This window comes from Camellia sinensis, chromosome 14 (genome assembly GCF_055761805.1).
Source record: "Camellia sinensis isolate YWXY chromosome 14, ASM5576180v1, whole genome shotgun sequence".
NCBI classification, from domain to species: domain Eukaryota; kingdom Viridiplantae; phylum Streptophyta; class Magnoliopsida; order Ericales; family Theaceae; genus Camellia; species Camellia sinensis.
Window position 1 is genome coordinate 135191418 of NC_138974.1, and position 25112 is coordinate 135216529.

General features: G+C 41.1%; 1 protein-coding gene across 1 annotated transcript; it reads right to left on the bottom strand.

The window, feature by feature from the left end:
* Positions 1-7285: 7285 nt before the first annotated feature.
* Positions 7286-13035, bottom strand: LOC114262786 (transcription factor MYB12). The gene is made up of 3 exons (XM_028203189.2): positions 12626-13035; positions 12382-12511; positions 7286-8324 (listed from the first exon to the last, which is right to left on the bottom strand). The coding sequence occupies exons 1-3, from the start codon at positions 12756-12758 to the stop codon at positions 7433-7435; spliced, it is 1155 nt and encodes a 384-aa protein (XP_028058990.2). The 5' UTR covers positions 12759-13035; the 3' UTR covers positions 7286-7432.
* Between the last annotated feature and the right edge of the window lie 12077 nt (positions 13036-25112).

Consider the following 25112-nt stretch of genomic DNA (forward strand, 5'->3'; position numbering starts at 1 on the left):
CTGGAGGACAAAGACTTGGCACGTGTCGTATCTCTCCTGATCGGATTCAACTCAATGCTAGAGTGGCCCGTTGGCAAGATTATCCTCCCAGTCAGAGCAAGAAGCATGACGAAACAAGTAGAATTCTGGGTATTGAAAGTCCTTTCCACTTACAACTTAATCTTGGGGAGGACATGGTTGCAAGCCATGCGATCGGTAGCGTCAACCTACCATCAAGTAATGCGGTTCCCCAACGAAGTCGGGGTAATTAAGGAGGTCTTTGGAGACCAAATTATGTCTAAGCAGTGCTTCGTCACAATAAATGGCAGCCGAGCTGCCAAAGGGTATGTTCAGATGGTAGAAGAACCTGAGAGCAATAAATTGTTCGCGGATGTTGGCAAAGCCGCTGAACAGAAGGCAGTGGAAGACAAGATAAGAGCAAAGTCACAGCGATTTTGGCTCTCCCCATCAATGGCCTTGTACAAGAAATCCTTTACAGGACCTTACCTAAAGTGTTCATCCTAGCAAAGTTGAAGCATTCTTGTTCGAGATACACAAAGGCGTATGCGGAAGCCACCAAGGGGGGAGATCATTGGCTTACGGGACAATTTCGCAGGGATATTGGTGGCCTTATATGCAAGCAGATTCGAATAAGTATGTGAAGAAGTGCAAAAAATGTCAGAAGTTCACACACCAAATACATCAACCAGCCAGAGAACTTCTACCATTAACTAGCCCATGACCCTTCGCAATGTGGGGCTTGGACATAGTAGGACCACTTCCAACAGCACCTGGCAATAGAAAGTTCTTCCTTGCAGTAACAGACTACTTCACAAAGTGGGTGGAAGCAGAAGCACTAGCATCAATAAAGGAGAAAGATGTGAAGAAGTTCGTCTGGCAGAATATAATCACTCGGTTCGGCATACCCAAGGCGCTAATATCAGATAATGGTACTCAGTTCGACGACAAAATTTTTAGAGGCTTTTGTGAGGAGTACAAGATAGAATTCTACAACTCTACACCGACATACCCCCAAGCAAATGGCCAGGCAAAAGCATCAAACAAAGTCGTCTTGGATGGATTGAAGAAAAGGCTAGAAAAAATAAAAAGACAGTGGGCGGATGAGCTTCCTCATGTTTTATGGGCTTATCGTACCACATCTGGACGATCAACCGGAGAAATGCCATTCTCTTTAGCCTATGGCATGGAAGCAGTAATCCCACTAGAAGTTGGCCTCCCCACAACAAGAAGCGAAAATTTCGATCCAGACTTAAATGGAGAAGCCATAGCATTGGAGCTCGATCTTGCAGAAGAAAGAAGAGAAAGAACATTGGTTCACATTGCCTCATACCAGCAAGAGTTGTCCAGAAAGTATAACAAGACAGTACATCCAAGGCAATTCAACGTTGGAGATTAGGTACTGCGCAAAGTAATGGGAAACACCCTGGTATCCGGAGACGGCAAGTTAGGGCCCAATTAGGAATGACCTTACAAAGTGGTTGAGTTAGTAGGAAAAGGGACATACCACTTGGAAGACGAGGACAGCAAAGTCATTCCCAGGCCATGGAACACTGCCAATCTCAAACTATTTTATTTTTAGCTTTTCTTTAAACTCTCAATTGCAGTTTCACTTTCTCAATAAAACAAGTAGTTTTCTTTTCAGTATAGTTGTTTCCTTCTGTAAAAGATTGTTTTAGTGAGCTATGGGCAACAAAAGCAGAGTTAGCTGAAATAACCAACACCTTTCCTAAGCCCAGGATAAGGATCTAGGCTGCAGGACGTTTGGCAGGAATAACCAAACACTTTACTCTCGGTTAGCAGAAATAACCAACTTAGAGGTTGGCTGGAATAACCAACACACCTCCTAAGCCCATGATAAGGATCCAGGCTGCAGGACGTTTGGTAGGAATAACCAAACACTTTACTCTAGGTTGGCAGGAATAACCAACTTAGAGGTTGGTTGGAATAACCAACACCCCTCCTAAGCCTAGGATAAGGATCCAGGCTGCAAGACGTTTGGCAGGAATAACCAAACAGTTTACTCTAGGCTGGTAGGAATAACCACCTTAGAGGTTGGCTGGAATAACCAACACCCCTCCTAAGCCTAGGATAAGGATCCATGCTGCAGGACGTTTGGCAAGAATAACCAAACACTTTACTATAGGTTGGCAAGAATAACCAACTTAGAGGTTGGCTGGAAAAACCAACAAACACTTCTCCTAAGCCCAAGATAAGGATCCAGACTGTAGGACGTTTGGCCTGAAAAACCAAACACTTTACTCTAGGCTGGCAGGAATAACCAACTTAGAGGTTGGCTGGAAAAACCAACACCTCTCCTAAGCCTAGGATAAGGATCCAGGCCGCAGGACGTTTGGTCGGAATAACCAAACACTTTATTCTAGGTTGGCAGGAATAACCAACTTAGAGGTTGGCTGGAAAAACTAACACTTTTCCCAAGCCCAGGATAAGGATCCAGGCTGCAGGACGTTTGGTCGGAATAACCAAACACTTTACTCTAGGTTGGCTGGAAAAATCAACTTTGAGCTCTCTTCAGATAAGATTAGGATCTAGGCTGAAGAGGTTGGCTGGAAAAACCAAAACTTATTGTTCTTCAACCAAGATAAGGATCTAAGTTGAAGAGGTTGACTGGAAAAATCAATACTTATTATTCTTCAGCCGAGATAAGGATCTAGGCTGCAGAGGTTAGCTGGAAAAACCAACACTTATTGTTCTTCAACCGAGATAAGAATCTAGACTGAAAAGGTTGGCTGGAAAAACCAACACTTATTGTTCTTCAACCGAGATAAGGATCTAGGCTGAAGAGGTTAGCAGGTATGGCCAGTTAGATTGCAAAGTTAAGACCGAGATAAATATCTCGGTCAGAGAATTTACGTCATTCAGATTATATCATAGAAGTAAACTGAACGGACAGTTGAGGAAAACAAAAGATGATTTAATTGATAATGCAAAGCCAAAGTACAAGAGATGGGGGCCATAGCCTGGTTACAAAAATTCTAAAGATAGCACCTAAAGAAAAGAAAAGTACATAATCAGGAGAAAAGGTCGTCTAGGTCGGCGTCCAAAACAACCCGGTCTTCACCCAGAGGTAGCTCGGTTATTGCAAGCACCTCTTGGTTTAGCTCGGTTAGAGGCACCGCGTTAGACACAGCAAGCAAAGGTGGGATGGAGACCACTGGAGTTGGGGAGATAGACTGGCGACCGGGCTGGATGTTGTCTTCTGGAACAGCATCTCCGTCCTCATCTTCCAAAATTTTTTGCTGAATGGCGGCAGCATACTCCGCCATAGAGCTTGGAATGAAATACGGAGGAGTGTTGAAGACCTCGATCTCTGGGCTATGACTGAGCTGCGCCACAGCCGCCGCCCATCCACACTTGAAGAAAAGATTTTTTGCAGCTTCACATTGCTGGATGTAAGTGGCCTCCCTCTTCTTGTAACCGCGGTCTTTCGCATCCTCAACCTTCTTCTCTAGCTCGGTTATCTCGGCGTTCTTTTTTCCCTCGAGTTTGGCCAGCTCGCGCAAGTATTTATCTTTCACCACGACCACAGCCTTCTTCTTATCGGTTTCGGCTGCATTGACCAGGCCGGTAAGTCGAGCTATTTCGGCCTGTAGCTCGGCCATCTTCTGTTGGGATTCTTTAAGCTCGGCCGTTTTAGCATTGGCCTCTGCCATGGCCTCCCTTGTGATTTTTCGAAGTTCCAGCATGCGTTTGTGCGCAATGTGGTTCTTCTGTAAGGCCTACGAGGGGAGGAAGACAGCATTGAGCAGGAACCGAGCTAAAAGATGCTGAAATTTAAAGAAAGAAAAAGAGAACTTACCAACCCCATTGACTTGGAAGCCGAGCGAATGGCCTTTAGCTCGGTAAGATGATCGTGGTGATTCATATCGGCTGGAAGGCAGACACTCTTGGCCAAATTAAAGGCCAGCATATGGTCTTTTTTCGCGATCACTGAGTCGGAGTTAGTGATAGCGCGGTTCTTATAGGTAACCCTAGGCACCCACTTGGAAGAGTTAGCTCGTTCAGAACGCTCTGGTTCTGGGCTGGGCGGTGTGGATTGCGGAAGCACGGTGTCTTCTTCATTAAGGAGGCGCGACTCGATCGTGGAAGTCCGGGCGCGCTTGTTTGGTCGAGATGAAGAAGGCTGTGCGGTTGGCAGGGCTACCACGGTCTCTTGAGGTTGGCTGGCTGGTGGTACCTCGGCCTGGTTTGTTTCGGTTAGAAGGGCCCTTACTGCTCTTTTCTTGGCCATCTCTTGCTCCGCAGTCAATAGGATCAAGTTGATTTATGGAAGGGAAGGATCAGGTTCTGGGATGGCTCTATGAGGAAATCAGTCACCTTGGTCTTCCTACGACTACTATATTGGTAGGTTGGTTCAAAATTCAGTAGCTCGGCCCAGCTCCTGTTCGGATATCGAAGTGCGGCGCGAAATGTGTTCAGGTTGGGGTAGCTGTATTGGGACTTGAGAAAGTTCAAATCTGCATGAATGAAGGAGGCTAGAGTTAGTGCAATTTAAGATAAGAAAACCAAAGTAAAGAAAACCCTTGTTCCAATTTATTCTATTGCCCGGGATCTGGGCTTGTTGGTCCTCAAAGTTCCCAGATACCCAAAAGAAATCATCATCATTCACATCTTTATCCGGGGTATTTTTTATTATCTTTTCACGACGGCGTCTTATTCTTAAATAGTAAACCCAGCCATCTTCAGCTGATCCTATGGAGTATTGGTGGAAGAGCTCGGCTAGACCGAGATTAAGGCCAACCCGGCGGTTTAGCTCGGTAATGCCGTTTATTATATGGTAAGAATTGGTGGAAAGTTGGGTAGGGCAAAGGTTTGTTTGTCTGAGGAATTCACAGAGAAGGGGTTGTACAGGGAATTGCAGTCCGGTTTCTACAGTGGAAAGAAGGGTGAAGGGAACGAAGCCAGGGTTTCCCCAGGGTATGGTATCTAGGTCGGCCAAGGTAAGATGAACGTCATCAGGAATATGGTAGTCCCTTCGGAACTCGGCCATGGCACGTGGTGAGTTTACTAAGAACCTATACTTTTCCACTAATTATATATAAATTATCGACAAGTGTTAGTTCGGTGTTGAGATGATGGAGTATTTCGGCTGAAGCGTTCAAGGGAGTGCCTGGCTGACCTAAGTCCGCAAAGTGAAAAAGAAAGGTGTTAAGCACAGATCGTGGGACCGTGCTACAAGAAATATAGGCAAGATAAATGAAGTCTTAGCTCGGCTACGTGGGATGCTATCCAGTCTTAACTCGGTTTAAGCAAGGGACTTTAGCCCGGTTGAGCCTTTGGAGTAGCATTCTTAGTTCGGTTTGAACTAAGGGAGCTGGTTTAGCCCTAAGTTTTAGCTCGGTCGATGGTTGAGGTTTTCTAGCATGGTATTGCGCAAACCTAGTATGGTTCGATAGCTCGGTTAAAAGAAACAAAAGGTCCCTAACCTATGGAAACCGCAAGTATGGCGTGAAGTTTTAGTGCGGTTGTTGGGTGTGGCTAGGCTTGCATCTAATATAAACAGTATCCTAGTTCGGTTGATGTGTGATTTTGAATCAAATACAGTATTTTTCAGATTATTCAAAAAATCAAGTGGTTTTATTGCGTGGTTTTTCCCAGAAATATGGAAGTAAAAGTGGAATGAGCTTTGAAAAACATACAAATAAAACATACTTTGTGTTGCAAAAGAGGTGCGAAATCAACAGAATGGAAGAAGATTCGAACCACTTACCAGTTCAAGGTGAAGGCACTGAAGATGGAGGTAGTAGCAGCAACAAACACGAGCTCTGCAAATACAAGGTTGGGGAGAGATGGAGGCTCAAAGAGAGAGAAAAAATGAAATGAATAGTGAAATGTATGATTCAAAATGAAGGGTTTGTTTTGTGTAGAGGGAAGGACAAAAAGGCGGGACTATTAAAAAAATGCGGAGTACGAAGACGGCGTGACAACTGCATTGGGTAATCAGAGTCTGCCACATGTCCTTGGAATGGAAATCGATTCTGTTAGAGACTGAAGAGACGTTTTGACCGGACAGATTGGTAACACGGTGTGAATTTAGCTTTGTTGGAAGGCTAAAGTTTTTTAGCCTAGTTGGAAGGCTGAAGTTTTTTAGCTCGGTTGGAAGGCTAAAGCTTTTTTAGCTCAGCTGGTGACAGGTAATCTCTATCATGCTGCGCAGATGGAATTAAATGGCAATTGAGAGGGTAATTTATATGTAAATTGGGCCGAGCTGGGTAATGGACCATTCTGTGGGCCACAGTAAAAGGGCATTGTAGTTAGTCTGGTCCAGAGGAGCCTTGCAGATAGCCCGGTCCAAAAGAGCTTGGTGGTTAGCTCGGTCACCACGGTCGGTGCAGTGACAGTTAGCTCGGTCAAACCATCTTGAGCCGAGGTATTTTTGGCTTCTACTCAGGACCTTACTGTTGAGTAACTCAGTCCGAATACCCTATGGTTAGCACGGTCTACAGGTGGAGCTGAGGTACATGTTACGCATAAAGCGCCGGGATAAATGTAACATGAGTATTGTTAGCTTGGTTACATTGTCATTGTGCCATGGCAATGCTAGCTCGGTCGTTTGGACATACCATCGAGCTAGGACCATCTCACTTGGTTTAAGCAATGAGGGGAGTGTTGAAGGATAAGCATTTTCTTTTAGGAGAGTAATTCCTAAGAAGACTCTGCATGGAGGAATAAGAGTCCTACTAGGATTGTGCCACACGGAACCTATAAAAGCTCACAACATCACCTATGAAGAGGTAACACAATTTTGATTCTCGAATACACAGAGCTTTTGTCTATTTGTCTATTTTGCTGACTTAGGCATCGAAGAGGTATCCGACACACACCCGCCGGCTAGCTCACGTTTGTGTTTTTAGGGAGTAAAGCGACGACGTTTGGAGGAACGCGGACTTGATCAACAGGATTATACGAGAAGATTATTTCTTACTCGTACACAAATCATTTCCCTTGCATTATCAAATGATTGCAAAATAATTATATAAATTGTCATTATTTTAAATTTAAAAAAAAAGATCAATTTTTTTTTCACAATTATTAAATGATATAATGAACATTTCTTACAACACAGAGAACTCTGAAAACATAAAATTTTAAAACATAAATCAAACTGAGAGTACTAAAATGGACAATACAAAAAATATTTCACAGAAACTATTTTCTTTAAATCTTGAACAGACCAGGATTTTGAGATAATCTTGGTAAATTTTTTTTTACGATACATAGTATTGCTGTAAAATGATAAGAGACTTTGAAGAGAGAGAACCTTAAATGATGTTTGATGGAGTTTTAGAATTATATTTGTTTTACAATGGGGAGATGACAAATGATGCAACCAACAAAACTGTAAACAATTTCTAAACGAATTTTCATTAACTGCTAAAATACAAGGAAAATAACAGAGGAAGAGAGTGGAAAGTCAAGAGAGAAGCCAAGCAACCACAGCTTCTTGCTTCTCACAATTAATCTCTCCCAACTTATTATTAACAATAGAGTCTCCTTTTCCATTATCACTCTCCCACAACCAACTGAACTTCATATTCTCTTCTTCATCACCCCATATCTCATTCCCTTGAACCACAGCATCCCAATCCCAAACCCAATCCCAATCATCTATGTATGAATTTGTTGAAGAACTCTCTCCATTTGAACTCATATTCATGGCACCCCCTCCTCTCTCTCTCTCCTCACTAATGACCACCGCCGCCGCATCACTTTCTCTCTCCTCGTTAATGAACACCGCCGTATCATTCTCTCTCTCCTCACCTAAAATCGTAACCCCTTTGGGATCCACTAGCTCATCGCTCATAATGTCATCGAAGCACAACATCCCACTCTCATCTAACCCTTCATTGTATTCACTCTTTCTTTTTCTCTCCTCACCGCCGCACAGGGCCAGTCCTGCATGATCGTCGTGATGAGGACTGCCTACAATCACTCCTTCTTTATTCCCTTCCAAATCTAAATTGATTTTAACAACACTCTCTTCTTGCCATGAAATTGCACTAGACAGAGACTCTGTCTGCAAAGTTGGGGTTTGTGGCATTGGCACTGTTTTTTTCACTGGCTTTGGGTTCGGACCCTTTGTCGGATTCTGGGTTTTGTTCTTTTTCATGGCGGAGCGGCTCGTCCGACCACCGCGTCGCTTGGTTGCGACAGTGGACTTGGCCAAGTCCACCGCCATTGGAGGTGGTGCTTCGTTCTTGCAAGGCCTCCGGAAACTCTGGATTTTTCTGCTCAAGTGAGAGTTCCAGTAATTTTTAATCTCGTTGTCTGTTCTTCCTGGCAAGTGACCCGCTATCAAAGACCACCTGTGAAGAAATGCAAATGCAATTAAGCTTCCGTCTGACTTTTTTGATTTTTTTTTGACTATTTTAATCTGGGCTAAAAAGTTTAGTTTAAGAAAGATTTTTTAATTTTTTGACTTTTTTAATTTTTTTTGTGAGAGAAGAGTGTAATGATTATGGATTGTATATGATGTTTTGTTTTTTTATGACTAAAATAGCCTATTTTATCTTTTATGACTAAAATAATCAAAAAGATCTAGAAAATCTCTTCCCAAACGGACCTAACTAAGGAAAGGTTTACAAGTGCTTCTTCGACGTGGGTTAATGTTGAGAAATGTAAAAATATTAAAAAATATATTAATTTTAATAAAATAAAAATTCATTAAAATTAATATAAAAAATATTATATTTTATAAATATTTTATTTTTTACTTGTATATACTAGATACTTATACAACAATGATTCATACCACTAAAAAAAAGACCACTAGTAGTACTAATACATTGAGAATGCCACAAAAAAAATATATACATATATATAGGCAGTGGACACCTACTGCCATATCATTAGTGGTACTATTAGAATATCACTTTTTGTACTCTCAACAATTTTTCATACTCGTGAGCCAGACTCGTTCATTGATAACCTTTTATTAGTATTTAAGTGATTAATAAATTTTGATCATGACACTTTTTTTTATTATGTTTTTAAAGTAATGTAATATTAACATATAAAAATAATATAAAGTAATGTTAAAAATTTTAAATATTTTACTAAATATTTTATAAAATGTCTCAGGTAAGCATGAGACTCATATAACTCACACCATATAATTCATATTATATAAGTTTCATACAAGATATTTAATAGAATATTTGATAAAAATATTCAGACAAATTATCTTGCTGTCGGTTTATTATCAACTAAATTATTGAATTTTTTTTTTCTTCCTAACCGACATAATGATAAAAGTCAGAGAATAGACGCCTTTTTTGAAACAATAAAAATAAGTAATTTATTAATTTATTTTTAACATATTATCTCTTTATTTTTTTAATATATTTTTTCATTTAAAAAAAATATCAACTTATAAATTATACCAAACAATGATAACATAACACTTGACACGGTCAATCTCACTATTCAAAGAGGGACAAATTACTCTAATCGTCTCTTATAATTTAAAATTTGTATCATTTTAATTCTTTATTTTTTAATTGTGATATATTTGATTTTAAATTTTAAATTTTGTTTTAAATGAAGATAATTAAATATATCATTGCTCAATTTTAAGGATAAAATTATCAATTTGATAAAAAAATAAATTAATTTGACAAAAATAAATATCAAAAAAATAATTTTGGAATTTTTAAAACTAATTTATACCCACCAAAGATAAAATTATGTAAAATTGATAAATCATTTATTTATTTATTTATTTTACTAAATTAATTTTTATTATATGTTTGGACAATGATCATATAATGGATGATTGTTAGATTTTTATTGTGCAATCGATATATTTAGGTGGTGTTTGGCAAGTGGTTTTGGGGCTAAAATAATCACAAAAAACAAAATAGACTATTTTAGCCACAACAAACAAAACATCACATCCAATCCATAATCATTACGCTATTCTCTCAAAAAAAAACTCAAAAAAGCCAAAAAATCAAACTTTAATAATAATATCAAAGTTTTCGTCATATTTGACTTTTAAAAAAATAGAAACTAATTTAATGAAAATAAAAATAACCACTTTTTACATGATTATCATCCAAATATATAATAAAAATTAATTTGGTAAAATAAACAAATAAATGTCTAAAAAATATATCAATTTTACATAATTTTATCTTTAGTGGGTAAGAATAAATTTTCAAAATTTAAAAATATTTTTTGACATTTTTTTGTCAAATTAGTTTATATTTTTTCAAATTAACACTTTGCCCTTGAAATTGAATAATGATATCTTCAATTGTTCTTATTTGAAACAAAATTTAAAATTTAGAGTTGAGTGTATCATAATTAAAAAGTTAAAGATCAAAGTAAGATAAGACCTAAATTATAGAGACAGTTAGTATAAGTCGCTCTTTCGAAGAAATCTATTAATCAATGATTATCATATATGTATAATATGTTCCTACTGTAATCTATTAAATAGTGATATTATATTATGATATTAGTATTGCATTAATTTTTTTTTTTCATGATTGAATGTGTAAATTAGTGTGATATGTAATATTGATGAAAAATAAAGGCACTGTAAAATTGAAAATATATATTATATTTCACAAAATGTAAGTCTGCCTTGTGCTAATACAAATCTATTCTTGTGATTTGTATGTCTCAAAATTTACTGCAAAAATTTTCGTGAGTAATAAATTTTTTTACTGTCCTAATAATGTGCCGGTTCTGATTCGTAGTTCGAATCTGTGGCTCGAAGAAGGGTGGAGAAGAGAAGGAGAAGGAGGAGGAGGACTGGAGGGGGCATATTCAGAGGGGGAGGAGGAGGCGGAGGCGGGGCGGAGGAGGAAGAGGAGGAAGGAGGAAGGAGGAAGGAGGAGGAGGAGGAGGAGGCTGTTGCGGCGATCGAAGCTGGGCGACAGGCTGGGAGATCGGCGGCGACGGGCTGGGCGACGGCTGGGCGATCGGCGGCGACGGACTGGGCAACCTTCTTCTCTTCCCTCTCCGTCTCTGTGTTCGAATGGAGGGAAAAGAAATAAAGAAGAAAAAGAAAAAAAAAAAAAAAAAAGCCCAAAACGATATCGTTTTGAACTGTCGAGCCAAACTCGAACCTTAAAAATCGCGCTACAAGGCATTTTCTAATAATGTGCAATTACTCAAAAAAAGAAAGTTCAAGGATAAAACTTTTTTTTCCTTAAAACGGAGGGAGAAGAATTTATTCAGCCCCTATGTCTAATTCAAATACGATTCCTTGATTGAAATAGTGAAACTTATTGATTTTGATTGGTGATTGAAAAAAAACAAAACACTTTAGTAATTAGTTGATGGCGTGGCTTATTGATGTCCATGCAACATCAAATTTGATTTTTCAACAAGGACAGGTGTTTCTTGCCAGTTGAGAGAGAACGAGCTGTTAAGAATTGATTGTCAGTGATATCAACGTTGCGTATTTAAAGGAAAATGTTTGGGATGCCAGACTCAATAACTTTTATTGATATATTAATTATTAATATGTTTAATTTTTTTAAAAAAAATTGTATTCGACAATAATATTAATGGTTTAAGGTCATTTTCGAAGTTGTGGAAGTTGTGTTTTATGGGAGTCTATTATTATTGATATTTAAAAATAAATATTTATAGGAACAATGACATAGTAAAAAATTATTTATAAAAAATAAAAAAATCATAATTATAATTATTAATATTTATAATATGTTTTATTATTTTATAAATAACTTTCATTGACATCATATCAATGTAATTCCATATTTATAAGTGATGTTTCATGATAATTATATTTCATCATATATAAATATACTAAATTATTTATAATTATTATATTATTTTAATGAATCACATTATTTATATATATATATATATATAATCAATATAATAATGACACATTATATTATATATAAAATGTGATATATAAATATAATTATTTTAAAATTATTATATGTTCTTAAAATTCGTGTACCTGTTATTAATGTAATTTCAATAATATAGCGTAACGCCAGTTTTAAAACATAAAAATATTGAGGCAAAATCATACGGTTAAGATTCGGTCATAAAAATATTGGAGGAATCCTGCATAGATAATTTTGGAGCAACGCTAGGATACACAAAATATTATAAAAAAAAGTTCATTAACCACTCTGTGAGTCCACACCCATGTAAAACTCATAATCATAATCATATTTACTCATGTAAAATTCACAATCATATATATATTTGGCAAGATTTTTAATAAATTATTTAAGGTCTCTAATATATTTACAGTCATCACTTCTATAATATCTAATCTCAAATTTTAATAAAAAAAATTTCAAAATTCACATCATAGATTATGTCTACAGAATTTTTGTTGGAAAGATAATGAGGGAATGCTGCACTAACCTATTGCCCAAAGTAGAGTGCAATTTAGTGATGATTTCTTCTTCTTCAGAAGATATGTTGCCTCTCTTCAAGTCAGATCTCAAGTAGTTAATCCATCTCAGTCTGCAGCTTTTCCCACACCTAAGTAACCCTTCAAAACCATAAATAAAAAATATAAGACTCATTTCATTTGTTTCTTGAAAGATACATATACATATGTAAGTTTGACATAGTGAAATGTAATAAGAAGAGTAGAAAATCTCACCAGCATTCTTGGGCATAGACCTCCAAGAACCTTCCCCATTAGCTTGAATGTACTTGGTCAAGATCTCATCTTCTTCTGCAGTCCATCTCCCCCTTTTCAACCCCACTTTCTCACAGCAAGGTGCTCTTCCCATTTCAGTCTAAAAACACACACTTGATCACCCAACTCACTCAAGGTCTGTACTCCACTCAGATAAATGGTAGAAGAGAGAGAAAAATGTAGTAGAAAGAGAGAGAGAGAGAGAGAGAGAGAGAGAGAGAGAGAGAGAGTGAGAGCCTAGCAGTTGACTTTGGAATGCATGCATGTATGTGTGGATGGATGGATGGATGGATGGATGGATGATGGGTATGTATTTGTAGGGAAGTGAGGGTTTCAAGAAAGGTAAAATTTGCAATTTATAAGCCAAAAAGAGAGAGGGAGTACAGGTGGGGTTGGGGGTGGGGCAAGTGATGTAGAAGTGAGAGTGGTGAAGGATTAAGCCACGAGTACCACATTGCAACAACAGTTGTCGTGGCTCAGCACCGTCGAGTGCCTCGTGACAGGGCTTCGCATCTCCCACGTTGATGACTCTTTACACGACCACTTTTTTTATTTTCTATTATTTATTTTTATGTATTTTGTTCCCTTTGTTTTTAGGGAGTACGTCCTTTTTTTCTTTTTTCTTTTTTTTATTACATTTAGGGAGTACGTCCTCAAAACCCCCAACTCCAAACTCAAAATCATCGCTTTTATGACCACATCTACTTCTTTTGTCCCATACTCTATTTTTTTTTTTTAAATTTATATTTTCTTTAAATATTATATGTACCATATATAAATTATGATATTTGCAGATTTGATTATTACGAATATCATAATTTAATTCTATATAGGTTATTATTAAAAAAAAACACTCATATCCAAACAGCATATAAGGTAGAAACAAATGTAGTGTTTGGTTTTGTTTTCAAATTCATAATCAAACAAAATTTTCAAAACTCTTTTAAAAAACTTATCTAAAAAAATTCATAGCCAAATAAGTTTTTAAAACTCTTTTCAAAATTCTTTCAAAATTCTATTTTTTAATTAAAAAATTTCATATATATATATATATATATATATATTATTTTGTTCTTTAAAATTATTTATTTTTCAAAAAATATTATTTTTATTTTTATTTTTGAAATCATATTTTTTTTTAAGTATTGGTCAAATAATTTGTTATGATTTAGATATATATGGGCGATCCAAATTTTTAAAAAATAAAAAATTAAATATTTTAAAAAATAAGAAATATTTTAAAATAAAATATATATATTCAAAATAAAAATAAATTTTTTAAACTTAATATTTAAAATTTTTTTAAAATTTTAAAAAAATAATTTTTGTCTAAAATTTTTTAAATAATTTAAAAAAATAAAAAAAAATATTTTGTTCAAAAAATATAAATAAATAAATATTTTTTACAAAAATAAAAATGCAAAAAAATAAATTAAATAAGAAATTAGTTAAAAAAAATTTCAAAACTCATAACCAAACAAGTTTTCAAAATATACAACTTAAAAACTAGTTTCAAATCAAAACTCATAACCAATCAAGTTTTTTTCTTTTCAAAACTCATTTTAAAAATTTATTTTTCAAAATACAACTGTACGGGGAGGAAATAATTCTCCTCGTATAATCCTGTTGACCAAGTCCACGCTCCTCCGTACGACGTCGCTTTGTCACCTGAAAACACAAACGTGAGCTAGCCGGCGGGTGTGTGCCGGAAACCTTTCCGATACCTAAGTCAGTAAGCTTGACAAATAGACAAAGTTTTATGTTCTCAGAAAGAATTGTTCAATTACCTCCTCCAAGGTGATGCTTGTGAGCTTTTATAAGTTTCCCGTGGCACAATCCTAGTAGGACTTGTATTTCTCCATGCAGAGTCCTCCTAGGATTCATTCTCCTAAGGATAATGCTTATCCTTTTACACCCTCCCCCATTGCTTAAACCAAGTGGGATGGTTTTCTTTATGGCCGAACTTCCATTTGACCGAAGTAAAATTGGCTATACCGAGCCACAGAGGGCCGAACTATCCTTAGCTCGGTCTTCTCCTCTAACTCCTTACTTCGGCTGCCCTGTTCAACCTTGGTGTGCTTAGATCAAACTTCCAAGTAATAAGTTCTGACCGACCTAACCATTGTAAGTCACGACCGGACTAATTCCGAAACCGGCCTTCCCAGAACATACTGTGACCGGACTAACTCTGAGACCGGCCTAACTCCGAGTTGCCTCTGGACCGGAGTAGCCTTATTCTTCCTTGGGCCGACGCAACTATCTCTTCTTGAGCCGGAGTAATCACACCTCCTTGGGCCGGAGTAACTTTGCTGGAGTAACCTTGCTCTCCTGGGCCGGAGTATCCTTTACAGCCTTTTTTACTCAGTCCTTCACGTTTTGGGCCTCAAAGCCCAACTCACAGCTCGGCCCAATTTTTCCCAAAAATTACCCTCTCAATTGCCCCTTAATTCCATCTGCGCAACATGATTGGGATTATCAGTCTACTGGCCGAGCTATAGTTTATTAAGCCTTTCCAGCCGAGCTAAAAACCCTTTAGCCTCTCCAGCCGAGCGAAAAAACCCTCAGGCTCTCCAACCGAGCTAATTTTACCTCGGGTATCACTATGTCCGATCAAAACGTCTCTTCAATCACAGCGACTGTAACGCTTCCCATTCTTATGACACGTGGCATGTTTTGGTTGGCTAAGGACGGCTGTCACGCCGTCTTTGTGCTTCGTGAATTTGAAACAGTTCCCGCTTTTTTTCTTTCCTCATCCCTCTCTCATATTTCACAAAACACCCCTTCCTTACTGAATCATTCACCTGTATTCACATACCCTACCTTCTCTCTCTGTCTTCATTTCTTTTGCTTCCAAATCTGTGCTTTCATCGCTGCTACTGCTTCATCTTCAGCTTCTTGTTCTCCAATCTGGTAAGTAAGCCTACCCTTCTTGCTCTTTTTTATTTGTTTTACCATCCGTTTCTGTTTTGTATGCTTTTTGCAAACATTTTTCTCCATTTGTCTGCTTTGCTTTTGTACTTTTATGAAGAAACCAGTAGAACCCCATGTATGTATGAACTATTATGTAGAAAATCAGCCTTAGATCCAAAATCACATAGCAACCGGACTAGGATACTGTTTGTCCAATATTGGTAGATCACTTCAGCCAATAACCGAACTAGAACTTGTAGGAATATCAGTAGTTTCTTCCGAACCACTCTAGCCAAGATAAGATCACCGAACAAACGTGCACATACCGAACTAGGTACTTCGGTCTATAACCGAGCTAAGCTTTCGGGGCCAAGCCGGCTTTCTTAGTTCTTAAACCGAACTTAGAAAGCCGCCCCTAGGGGCTCGACCGAAGTAACTTTCCTCACACTGCAACCGATTTAGGCCTTTGGACCAAACCAGCTTTCTTAGTTTTTTAGACCGAACTCAGAAAGCTGCCCCTAGACGTTAAACCGGTCTATCGAACAACCTGCTCCAACCGAGCTACCAGACCTTCAGATGAAAGAACCAGTTCTTTGAGGCCGAAGTAGGGCTTTTATACCTTGCTTGTAAATTGTAGCACGGTCCATTGATCAGTGCTTTAACCCCCTCTGCTTTTTACTTTGCAGACTTAGGTTACCCAGGCACTCCTGCGTGCGCTCAACCGAGCTACTGAGCACGATTTTTGCACCGAAATAACTTATCCGTAAATTATACAACGAATGGGTAAGTATAGGTATTTAGTTGAGACCCCTGGCGGGATGGCCGAATTCAGGAAGGACTATAACATACCGGATGACGTCCATTTGACTTTGGCCGAAAAAGACATCACACCCTGGGATAACGAAGGCTTCATCCCCTTTACCCTTCAATCCATAATAGAAACCGGACTACGGTTTCCCGTACAACCGTTGATCTGTGAGTTCCTTAGGCAAACTAGGTTATGCCCTACCCAACTGTCCACCAATACATACCGTATTATTATGGGAATAGCCGCACTAAACCACCAAACCGGTTTAAACCTCGGCTTAGCCGAAATATTCCATCAATATTCCATCGGCTCGAAAGATGCTGGGTGGGTCTACTACCTTAGGATCCGCCGCCGCCGAGAGAAGATTGTTAAGCACACACCGGACAAAGACCTTAATGATGATGACTTCTTCTGGGTCTCTGGGAATTTCGAGGATTTTCAAGCCCAAATTCTTGGCCGACCTATAAATTGGAAGAAGGGAGAGCCTGGTAATCTGCCTTCGGTCTTCTTATTTATATTTTATTTCGGTTTTTTTAGTTAATAGCCGAACTAACACTTCTCTTTCTTGCAGACTTCGCCCATCTCCACTCCTTGTATAGTTATCCAAACCTTGCAATTTTGCGAGCCGCGCTACGGATTAAAGAAAGAAGTTGGGCCAAGCTTCTAAATTTTGAACCGACGTACCGATATAGCGGGCGCCGAAAAGCAAGAGTAACCGATTTCCTACTTGAGGAAGCACCAGAGCCGGACCCAAACTTGCCGCAAATAAGATTAGTTCCTTTGACTGCCGAAGAGGAAATGGCCAAGAAGAGCAGAGTGAGGGCGCTTCTGACCGAAACAAGTAGGGCCGAAGTACCGTCACCAAGCCAAACGCAGCCTGCCGTCGTGGCCCTCCCTACTCAACAACCGTCTTCATCGCGCCGCACCAAGCGCGCCCGAACCAGCGAGTCCGAACCAAATTTGGTTGATGAAGATGAGACTGTTACTCCACCAATCTTGCCACCGAGCCCCCAACCGGAACCTACCAACCGAACTGCCACCCGTTGGGTACCAAAATTGACTTTTAAAAACCGAGATGTCGAGGATGCTGATTCAGTTGTCGCCGAAAAAGATCACGAGTTGGCCTTTAATCTGGCTAAGGGAGTGTGCATCCCCAAGGATATGGAGCATTACAGAAAGCAGCTAAACACCGAATTAAAGTCCATTCGGTCTGCAACGAAGTCCATGATCCTGGTATGCCGCTATGTTCATTTTTCTTACTAATTTTGTGAACTTTTATCTCGGCTCATGGGAAGTCCTTGTCTTTTGCCAGGCAATTCAAAAAAACTACCATACTCACAAGAAGGTGCTGGAACTCAGACAAACTGCAAGGGATGCTGTTGCAGAAGCCGAAGTGAAGTCGGCCGAAGTAGAAGAAATCAGGAAGCAAATGGCTGAGCTTCAAGCTGAGAACAGCAGGCTGACCGGACTGGTTAGTTCGGCTGAGGCAGAAAGGCAGAAGACTGCCATAGCTCTTAAGGACAAATACCTGCGCGAGCTGGTGAAGCTCGAAAGAAAGAAGGATGCCGAAATAAAGGAGAAAGTAAAGGAGGCTGACAAACAAGGCTTCAAGAGGGCAGAGGATGCTTATGCCCAACAATGCAATGCTGCCAAGGAGCTGTTCTTTAAGTGCGGCTGGAGGGGAGCCGTTGAGCAGCTCGGTCATGATCCTCAGACCGAGGTTTTCAACCCTCCAGCCTACTTTATACCGAACTCCCTGATGGAGTATGCCAAGGCCATGCAACAGCAGTTCCTTGAGGGCTCAGATGATGAAGACACTGATGAAGACTCTGCCCCTGAGGATACTTCGGTTGTGAATGCAGATGAGGTAGTTCGGTCGGAGCCCGTGGTGGAAGGTCCAACTATTGATCAACCAAGTGAAACCGTGGCTCCGGCCGAAACCATTCTTCCTGCTGAAAACGTCCTTGCTCCTGAATCCGGTCTTCAGGTTGATGCCGATGCTGCCTTCGATGCCGAGATCGAAGATCTTTTTTCCTGACTTTGTACTTTTTGTTTTCTTTGTAACCGAACTAAGCCCCCTTGTAATGACTTTTTTCTGAATGAAAATTTTACGCAACTCTTACTCCGGTTTTGATGTGTATGCCTGTGCTTTGTAATGTCTTCTATTACTCCAACTGTTATTTCGGTTTTAGCTTTCTAAACTATGCTTACCAGCCAGCCACTCCTTAGCCGATATGCTTACTTCGGCTGAGGAGTACAAAGTGTTTGGTTTATTCCAGCCAACCACTCTTCAGCCATACACTTACTTCGGCTGAAGGGTAACAAGTGTTGGTTTATTCCAGCCAACCACTCTTCAGCCTTGCACTTACTTCGGCTGAAGAGTAACAAGTGTTGGTTTATTCCAGCCAACCACTCTTCAGCCTTGTACTTACTTCGGCTGAAGAGTAACAAGTGTTGGTTTATTCCAGCCAATTACTCTTCAGCCATGTACTTCGGCTGAAGAGTAACAAGTGTTGGTTTATTCCAGCCAACCACTCTTCAGCCATGCACTTACTTCGGCTGAAGAGTAATAAGTGTTGGTTTATTCCAGCCAACCACTCTTCAGCCATGCACTTATTTCGGCTGAAGAGTAACAAGTGTTGGTTTGTTCCAGCCAACCACTCTTCAGCCATACACTTACTTCGGCTGAAGAGTAACAAGAGTTGGTTTGTTCCAGCCAACCACTCTTCAGCCATACACTTACTTCGACTGAAGAGTAACAAGAGTTGGTTTATTCCAGCCAACCACTCTTCAGCCATACACTTACTTCGGCTGAAGAGTAATAAGAGTTGGTTTATTCCAGCCAACTATTGAAGTTAGTTTTTCCAGCTAACTTATAGTATTTGGTTATTCCGACCAAATGTCCTGCAGCCTGGATCCTTATCCTGGGCTTAGGAAGGGTGTTGGTTTAATCCAGCCAACCTCTAAGTTAGTTGTTCCAGCTAACTTAGAATAGAATGCTAGCAATATACTTAGTCTTTCAAGCTAACTTTTACAAAGAATAATTCGTGCTAAAAAGAATTTCTCATTTTATTGAAGGAAGAGAAAAGTACATATGTTTTGAAAAGAAAAGCTAAAAGTAAAATAACTTGAGATTGGCCGTATTCCATGGCCTAGGGATTGCCTTGCCATCATTGTCTTCTAGGTGGTATGCCCCCTTGCCTGCTAAACCAACCACCTTATAAGGACCTTCCCAATTTGGGCCTAACTTGCCGTCTCCTGGGATCAAGGTGTTTCCCATTACTTTGCGTAGTACCCAATCCCCAATCTTGAATTGTCTTGGATGCACCTTTTTGCTGTATTTTCTGATTAACTCTCGTTGGTATGAGGCGATGTGGACTAACGCTCTTTCTCTTTTTTCTTCTGCAAGGTTGAGTTCTAAGGCTATGGCTTCTCCATTTAAGTCTGGATCAAAATTTTCGCTTCGAATTGTGGGGAGGCCAACTTCTAGTGGGATCACTGCTTCCATTCCATAGGCTAAGGAGAATGGTGTTTCTCCAGTTGATCGCCGAGGCGTGGTGCGGTAAGCCCATAAGACGTGAGGAAGTTCATCTGCCCACTTGCCTTTTGCTTTCTCTAGCATTTTCTTTAGTCCATCCAAGACGACTTTATTTGATGCTTCAGCCTGCCCATTTGCTTGAGGATATGCTGGTGTGGAATTGTAGAACTCTATCTTGTATTCTTCACAAAAGCTTCTAAAGATTCTGCCGTCGAACTGAGTTCCATTGTCAGAGATCAGTGCTTTTGGTATGCCAAACCGAGTGATAATATTCTGCCAAACAAACTTCTTCACATCTTTTTCTTTGATTGACGCCAATGCTTCTGCTTCTACCCACTTTGTGAAGTAGTCTGTTGCTGCGAGAAAGAATTTTCTGCCCCCGGGTGCTGTTGGAAGTGGTCCTACTATGTCTAAGCCCCACATTGCGAAAGGCCATGGGCTAGTTAAGGGTAGGAGTTCTCTTGCTGGTTGATGAATTTGGTGTGCGAATTTCTGACATTTTTCACACTTCTTCACATATTTCTCTGAGTCTGCTTGCATATATGGCCACCAATATCCTTGCGAAATAGCCCTGTAAGCGAGCGACCTTCCCCCTTGATGACTTCCACACACCCCTTCGTGTATTTCAAACAGGAATGCTTCTACTTTGCCGGGATGAACGCACTTGAGGTATGGCCCAAAGAACGACTTCTTGTATAATGCCAAAGATGGAGATAGCCAAAATCGCTGCGACTTTGCCCTTATTCTGTTGGCTTCTTTCTTCTCTTCTGGTAGGATGCCGTCTTTTAGGAACAGGATGATGGGATCCATCCAAGAAGGGCCTAATTCTGTGCAACATACTTCTTCTGCTTCGGGGTCTTCTATGCTTGGTCTTGGTAAGAAGTCGATGAGTAATGGATGAGGGATTGATGTATCTGCCATTGAGGCCAGGCCTGCTAGCTCATCCGCTCGGCTGTTTTCCTCCCTGCCAATTTGTTCTATCCTTACCACATCAAACTTCTTGATCTCTGTTCTGACTAACTCTTGGTATTTGGCCATTCTGTCGTCCTTTGCTTCGTATTCGCCAGAAATTTGGTTTACCACCAGCAGAGAGTCACTGTATACCATTATTTCGGTTGCTTTCATGAAGTGTGCTGACTTGAGTCCTGCGAGAAGCGCCTCATACTCCGCTTCATTGTTGGATGCTGGGAAGCCAAGGTTGATTGCTTGCTCTATAACCAGGCCGTCTGGAGAGATGAGGACTATGCCAAGCCCTGCACCATGTCGGTTGGATGCTCCATCCACAAAGAGCTTCCACATCTCTCCAACGAACAGTTCCCAGCAAGTGGAAGGATCAGACGATGTCGTGAGGTCAAGAATGGTGTTTTCTTCGAGGTCCATGTTGGCTGTCTGTCCTTTGTCCTCTGTCTGAACTGCTGGTGAGCCTTTGTTTGTCTCTTCCTTGTTGTCCTTAGTATGATCTGCCTTGGTGCTTGATTGACTACCTTCCACTAGGGGTTGCGCTATTCCGGCGTCAACTTCCGTCCCTAGTTCGGTTGTGTCAGTCAGGTCGACTGGGCAGATATGATGACTTCCAGGAGTAAACTCTGCGACGAAGTCTGCCAAGGATTGGGCTTTTATTGCGGTCTTGGGTTGGAACTTAATGTCGAATTGTCCCAACTCCACTGCCCACTTTAAGATTCGCCCACTAAAGTTCGCCCTTTCAAATAGAGCTTTTAGTGGAAAGGCTGTGAGGACGACTATGGTGTGGGCGTGAAAGTAGTGTGCCAATTTTCTGGATGCCATCATTAATTCTAATGCTAGTTTCTCCAAGGGCAAGTACCTTGTTTCGGCTCCCAACAATGTCTTGCTGACATAAAAGATGGGCAGGTGTTGTATTCCTTCTGCACGAACCAACACTGCGCTAACTGCGTGCTGAGAAACTGCCAGGTACAAAAAGAGTTCTTCACCAGGGACTGGAGTAACAAGTAGTGGTGGGGAGGACATGTACTCCTTCAAGCTTTCCAGAGCTCGGTCGCATTCTTCATCCCACTCAAACTTGGCTTTTAAAGCTTGGAAGAACGGTCGTAATCTGTCCGACGATCTGCTTATGAACCGGTTGAGTGCAGCCGCCATACCAGTGAGATGCTGCACTTCTTTGACTGAGTTTGGTCTCTCCAACTCCTGGATTGCTTTGATCTGAGAGGGGTCTGCTTCTATACCTCGGTTGGTCACCAGGAAGCCCAAGAATTTGCCAGATCCAACTCCGAATGCGCATTTGGACGCGTTGAGGCGCAGCTTGTGTTTCTTTAGGATCTGGAACATCTCGCCTAGATCTTTAAGATGGTCATTCTCATCCTTGCTTTTGACCACCATGTCGTCGATGTAAGCCTCCATTGTTCTGCCTAACAATGGTTCAAACATCTTGGTGACCATCCTTTGGAATGTCGCCCCTGCGTTCTTTAGGCCAAAGGGCATGACCTTGTAGCAATATAACCCTCTTGGTGTTGTGAAGGATGTGACCTCCTGGTCTGGTTCATGCATGGCGATCTGGTGGTAGCCTCTGTATGCATCCAGGAAGCTAAGACGGTTATGCCCTGCCGTTAGGTCCACCAGTTGATCTATCCTTGGTAGAGGAAAGCTATCTTTTGGGCACGCCTTGTTGACTGTTTTGTAGTCGACGCAGACACGCATTTACCATTCTTTTTTGGCACTACGACTGTGTTGGAGATCCACCTTGGGTAGTGCACTTCCCTTATTGCTCCTGCCTCCAGCAGGTTGCCTACCTCTTCTGCCACTATTTCGGCGTGGTGGAGTGCCGATCTGCGTGTGCGTTGGATGACTGGTCTGGCGGATGGGTGGACATTGAGTTGGTGACTGATGAAGTTTGGATCAATGCCTGGCATGTCGTAAGGTGTCCAGGCAAACACTTCGATATTAGAGGTCAAGAATTCCAAGACCTCTAATCTCTCAGCGCTGGACAACGATGAGCCAAGCAAGAAGAACTTATCCGGGTTCTTCTCATCTATTTTTACCTCCACCAAGTCCTCCACCGCTTTCTGATCAGCCTCTTTGCCGACGTCCGCGAATAGTTCATTACTTTCTGGCTCTTCTACCGAATGAACGTATCCTTTGGCAGCTCGGCTTCCATTCGCTGTGGCGAAGCACTGTTTTGACATGATCTGATCGCCATATACTTCTTCAATTAAACCGGCGTCATTGGGGAACCGCATTACCTGATGGTATGATGACGCTACCGAACGCATGGCATGCAGCCATGTTCTGCCCAGGATGATGTTGTAGGTGGAGGGGACCTTCAATACCCAGAACTCCACTTGTTTTGTTACACTTCCTGCTCTGACTGGAAGGATTATTTTGCCGACAGGCCACTCTGGCATGGAGTTGAATCCAATCAGGAGAGAAACTGCAGGTGCCAAGTCTTTGTCTTGCAGCTTTAGTTGCTTGAATGTGTCGTAATACATGATCTCACATGAACTACCCTGGTCGATCAGAATCCGCTTGACGTCAAAATCCTTGACTCGGAGAGTGACAACCAGGGCATCATTATGGGGACAGTAAATTCGTTCCAAGTCCTTATCCGAAAAGGACATGACGTTTGTTGCCTCTGTCCTCCCCTTCTTGATGGCAGGTTGGGCACTTAATACTTCCCTAAAGTGCTCAGCCTTCTTGATTGAACCTCTGAGCTCGCATACGCGCTCAGGTTCAAAAACTCCATGAATTACATTGATAATGCCTTGAGGTGGTGCATCAATTGGCATTCTGTTGGGATGGTCATTATGATCTTGGGGGGCCGGTTGTGCTCCTCCTTCAATGTATTCGTCCAAGTGGCCTGCTGCCACCAATTCTTCCAAGTGCTGTCTCAGTGGCGTGCAATTCTCAGTTCGGTGCCCCTTTTCTTTGTGGAAGGTGCACCGTGATCTGTCATCGTAATTCTTCTGACCTTCCCCTAGCTTGGCTGGCCACTTGACAAAAGGCTTGTCTTTTATTTCGCTCAGAATCCGATATATTGGTTTTTTGAACACCGTTGTTATGGCAGTGCGGATTCTCAACCATCTTTTGTCTGGGTCTTCTCCGTTATCTCGTCTGCCACGCCCGTTTTTATTCTGTCGATCTACTGTATTGACCTTTGCTGAGGTCTTCTTTTCTGGCATTGTGGTTGTACTAGTTTTTGCTTTTGCACGTGCGCCATCCTCTTCTACCCTGATGTGCTGATGCACTCTCTCCATCAGGGCCTCCATGGTGAGGGGTGGCGTCATGGTAATTGAATCCCTTAGTCGGTTCCCTACTGGTAGGCCTCTTTTATACTGCGCAATGGCTAGATTGGTGGGACAGTCTCCAATCTGGTTGAATGTCTCCCAGTAGCGACTGTTGTAAGATCTGAGGGTCTCTTTTTCACCCATGTCGATGGAGAGTAACTGGTCTATCTCCACCGGTGTTTTAGTATTTGTCCGAAATCTTGTTACGAACGCTTCCGCCAGTTGAGCCCAGGAGGCTATGCTGCCTTCTGGGAGTTTCTCGAACCAAGTCAAGCCTAGGTCGCCAAGACTTGACGGGAAGAGTATGCACATTAAGGCCTCGTTTCGCCTGTACACAGCCATGACTTGGCGAAAGTGGCTCAAGTGTGAATACGGGTCCGTCTTCCCTTCATATGTATTGAATTTCGGCTGAAGGAAGCCTGATGGTAGGGGTGCGTTTTCGATCGCTGGGACAAACGGCGAAGTCTGTAGTCTTGCCAATGCCTTGTCCGTTGGTTCGTAGGCCGGTCGCGGTATTGGCATTCCAACCTCGACGCTTCCATGCGTCCGAGGAGCCAACCGTTGTAAGGCCGAAACTCGGTGTGGATCTCTTGCCCTGGCATCCTCCTTGCATCGTGCTTTCTCTTCTAGCACGGTTCGTAAGTCGGATGACCTGGGCAGCTCTGTTTGTCTGGATCTGGTTTGGTGTGAATGTGAAGGCCAATACGTGCTTCCTTCAGTGTGTGATCTTTCGGATCTCGTCCTCTCAGACCTGGAGTGACGAGTCTTTGAAGATAAGGAGTGAGTGTCGCCTGTCCTGAGGCTTCTCCTCTCTCCTTGGGAGGGTGTAGTATTCCTACTACGATTCTCTGAGTGGCGAGGGGGCGTCTTGTGCTTGCGCCCCTCTCCTGTCGCCACATCTTTAGTCTTCATCTGGCGTTTTAAAGCCTCCATGTC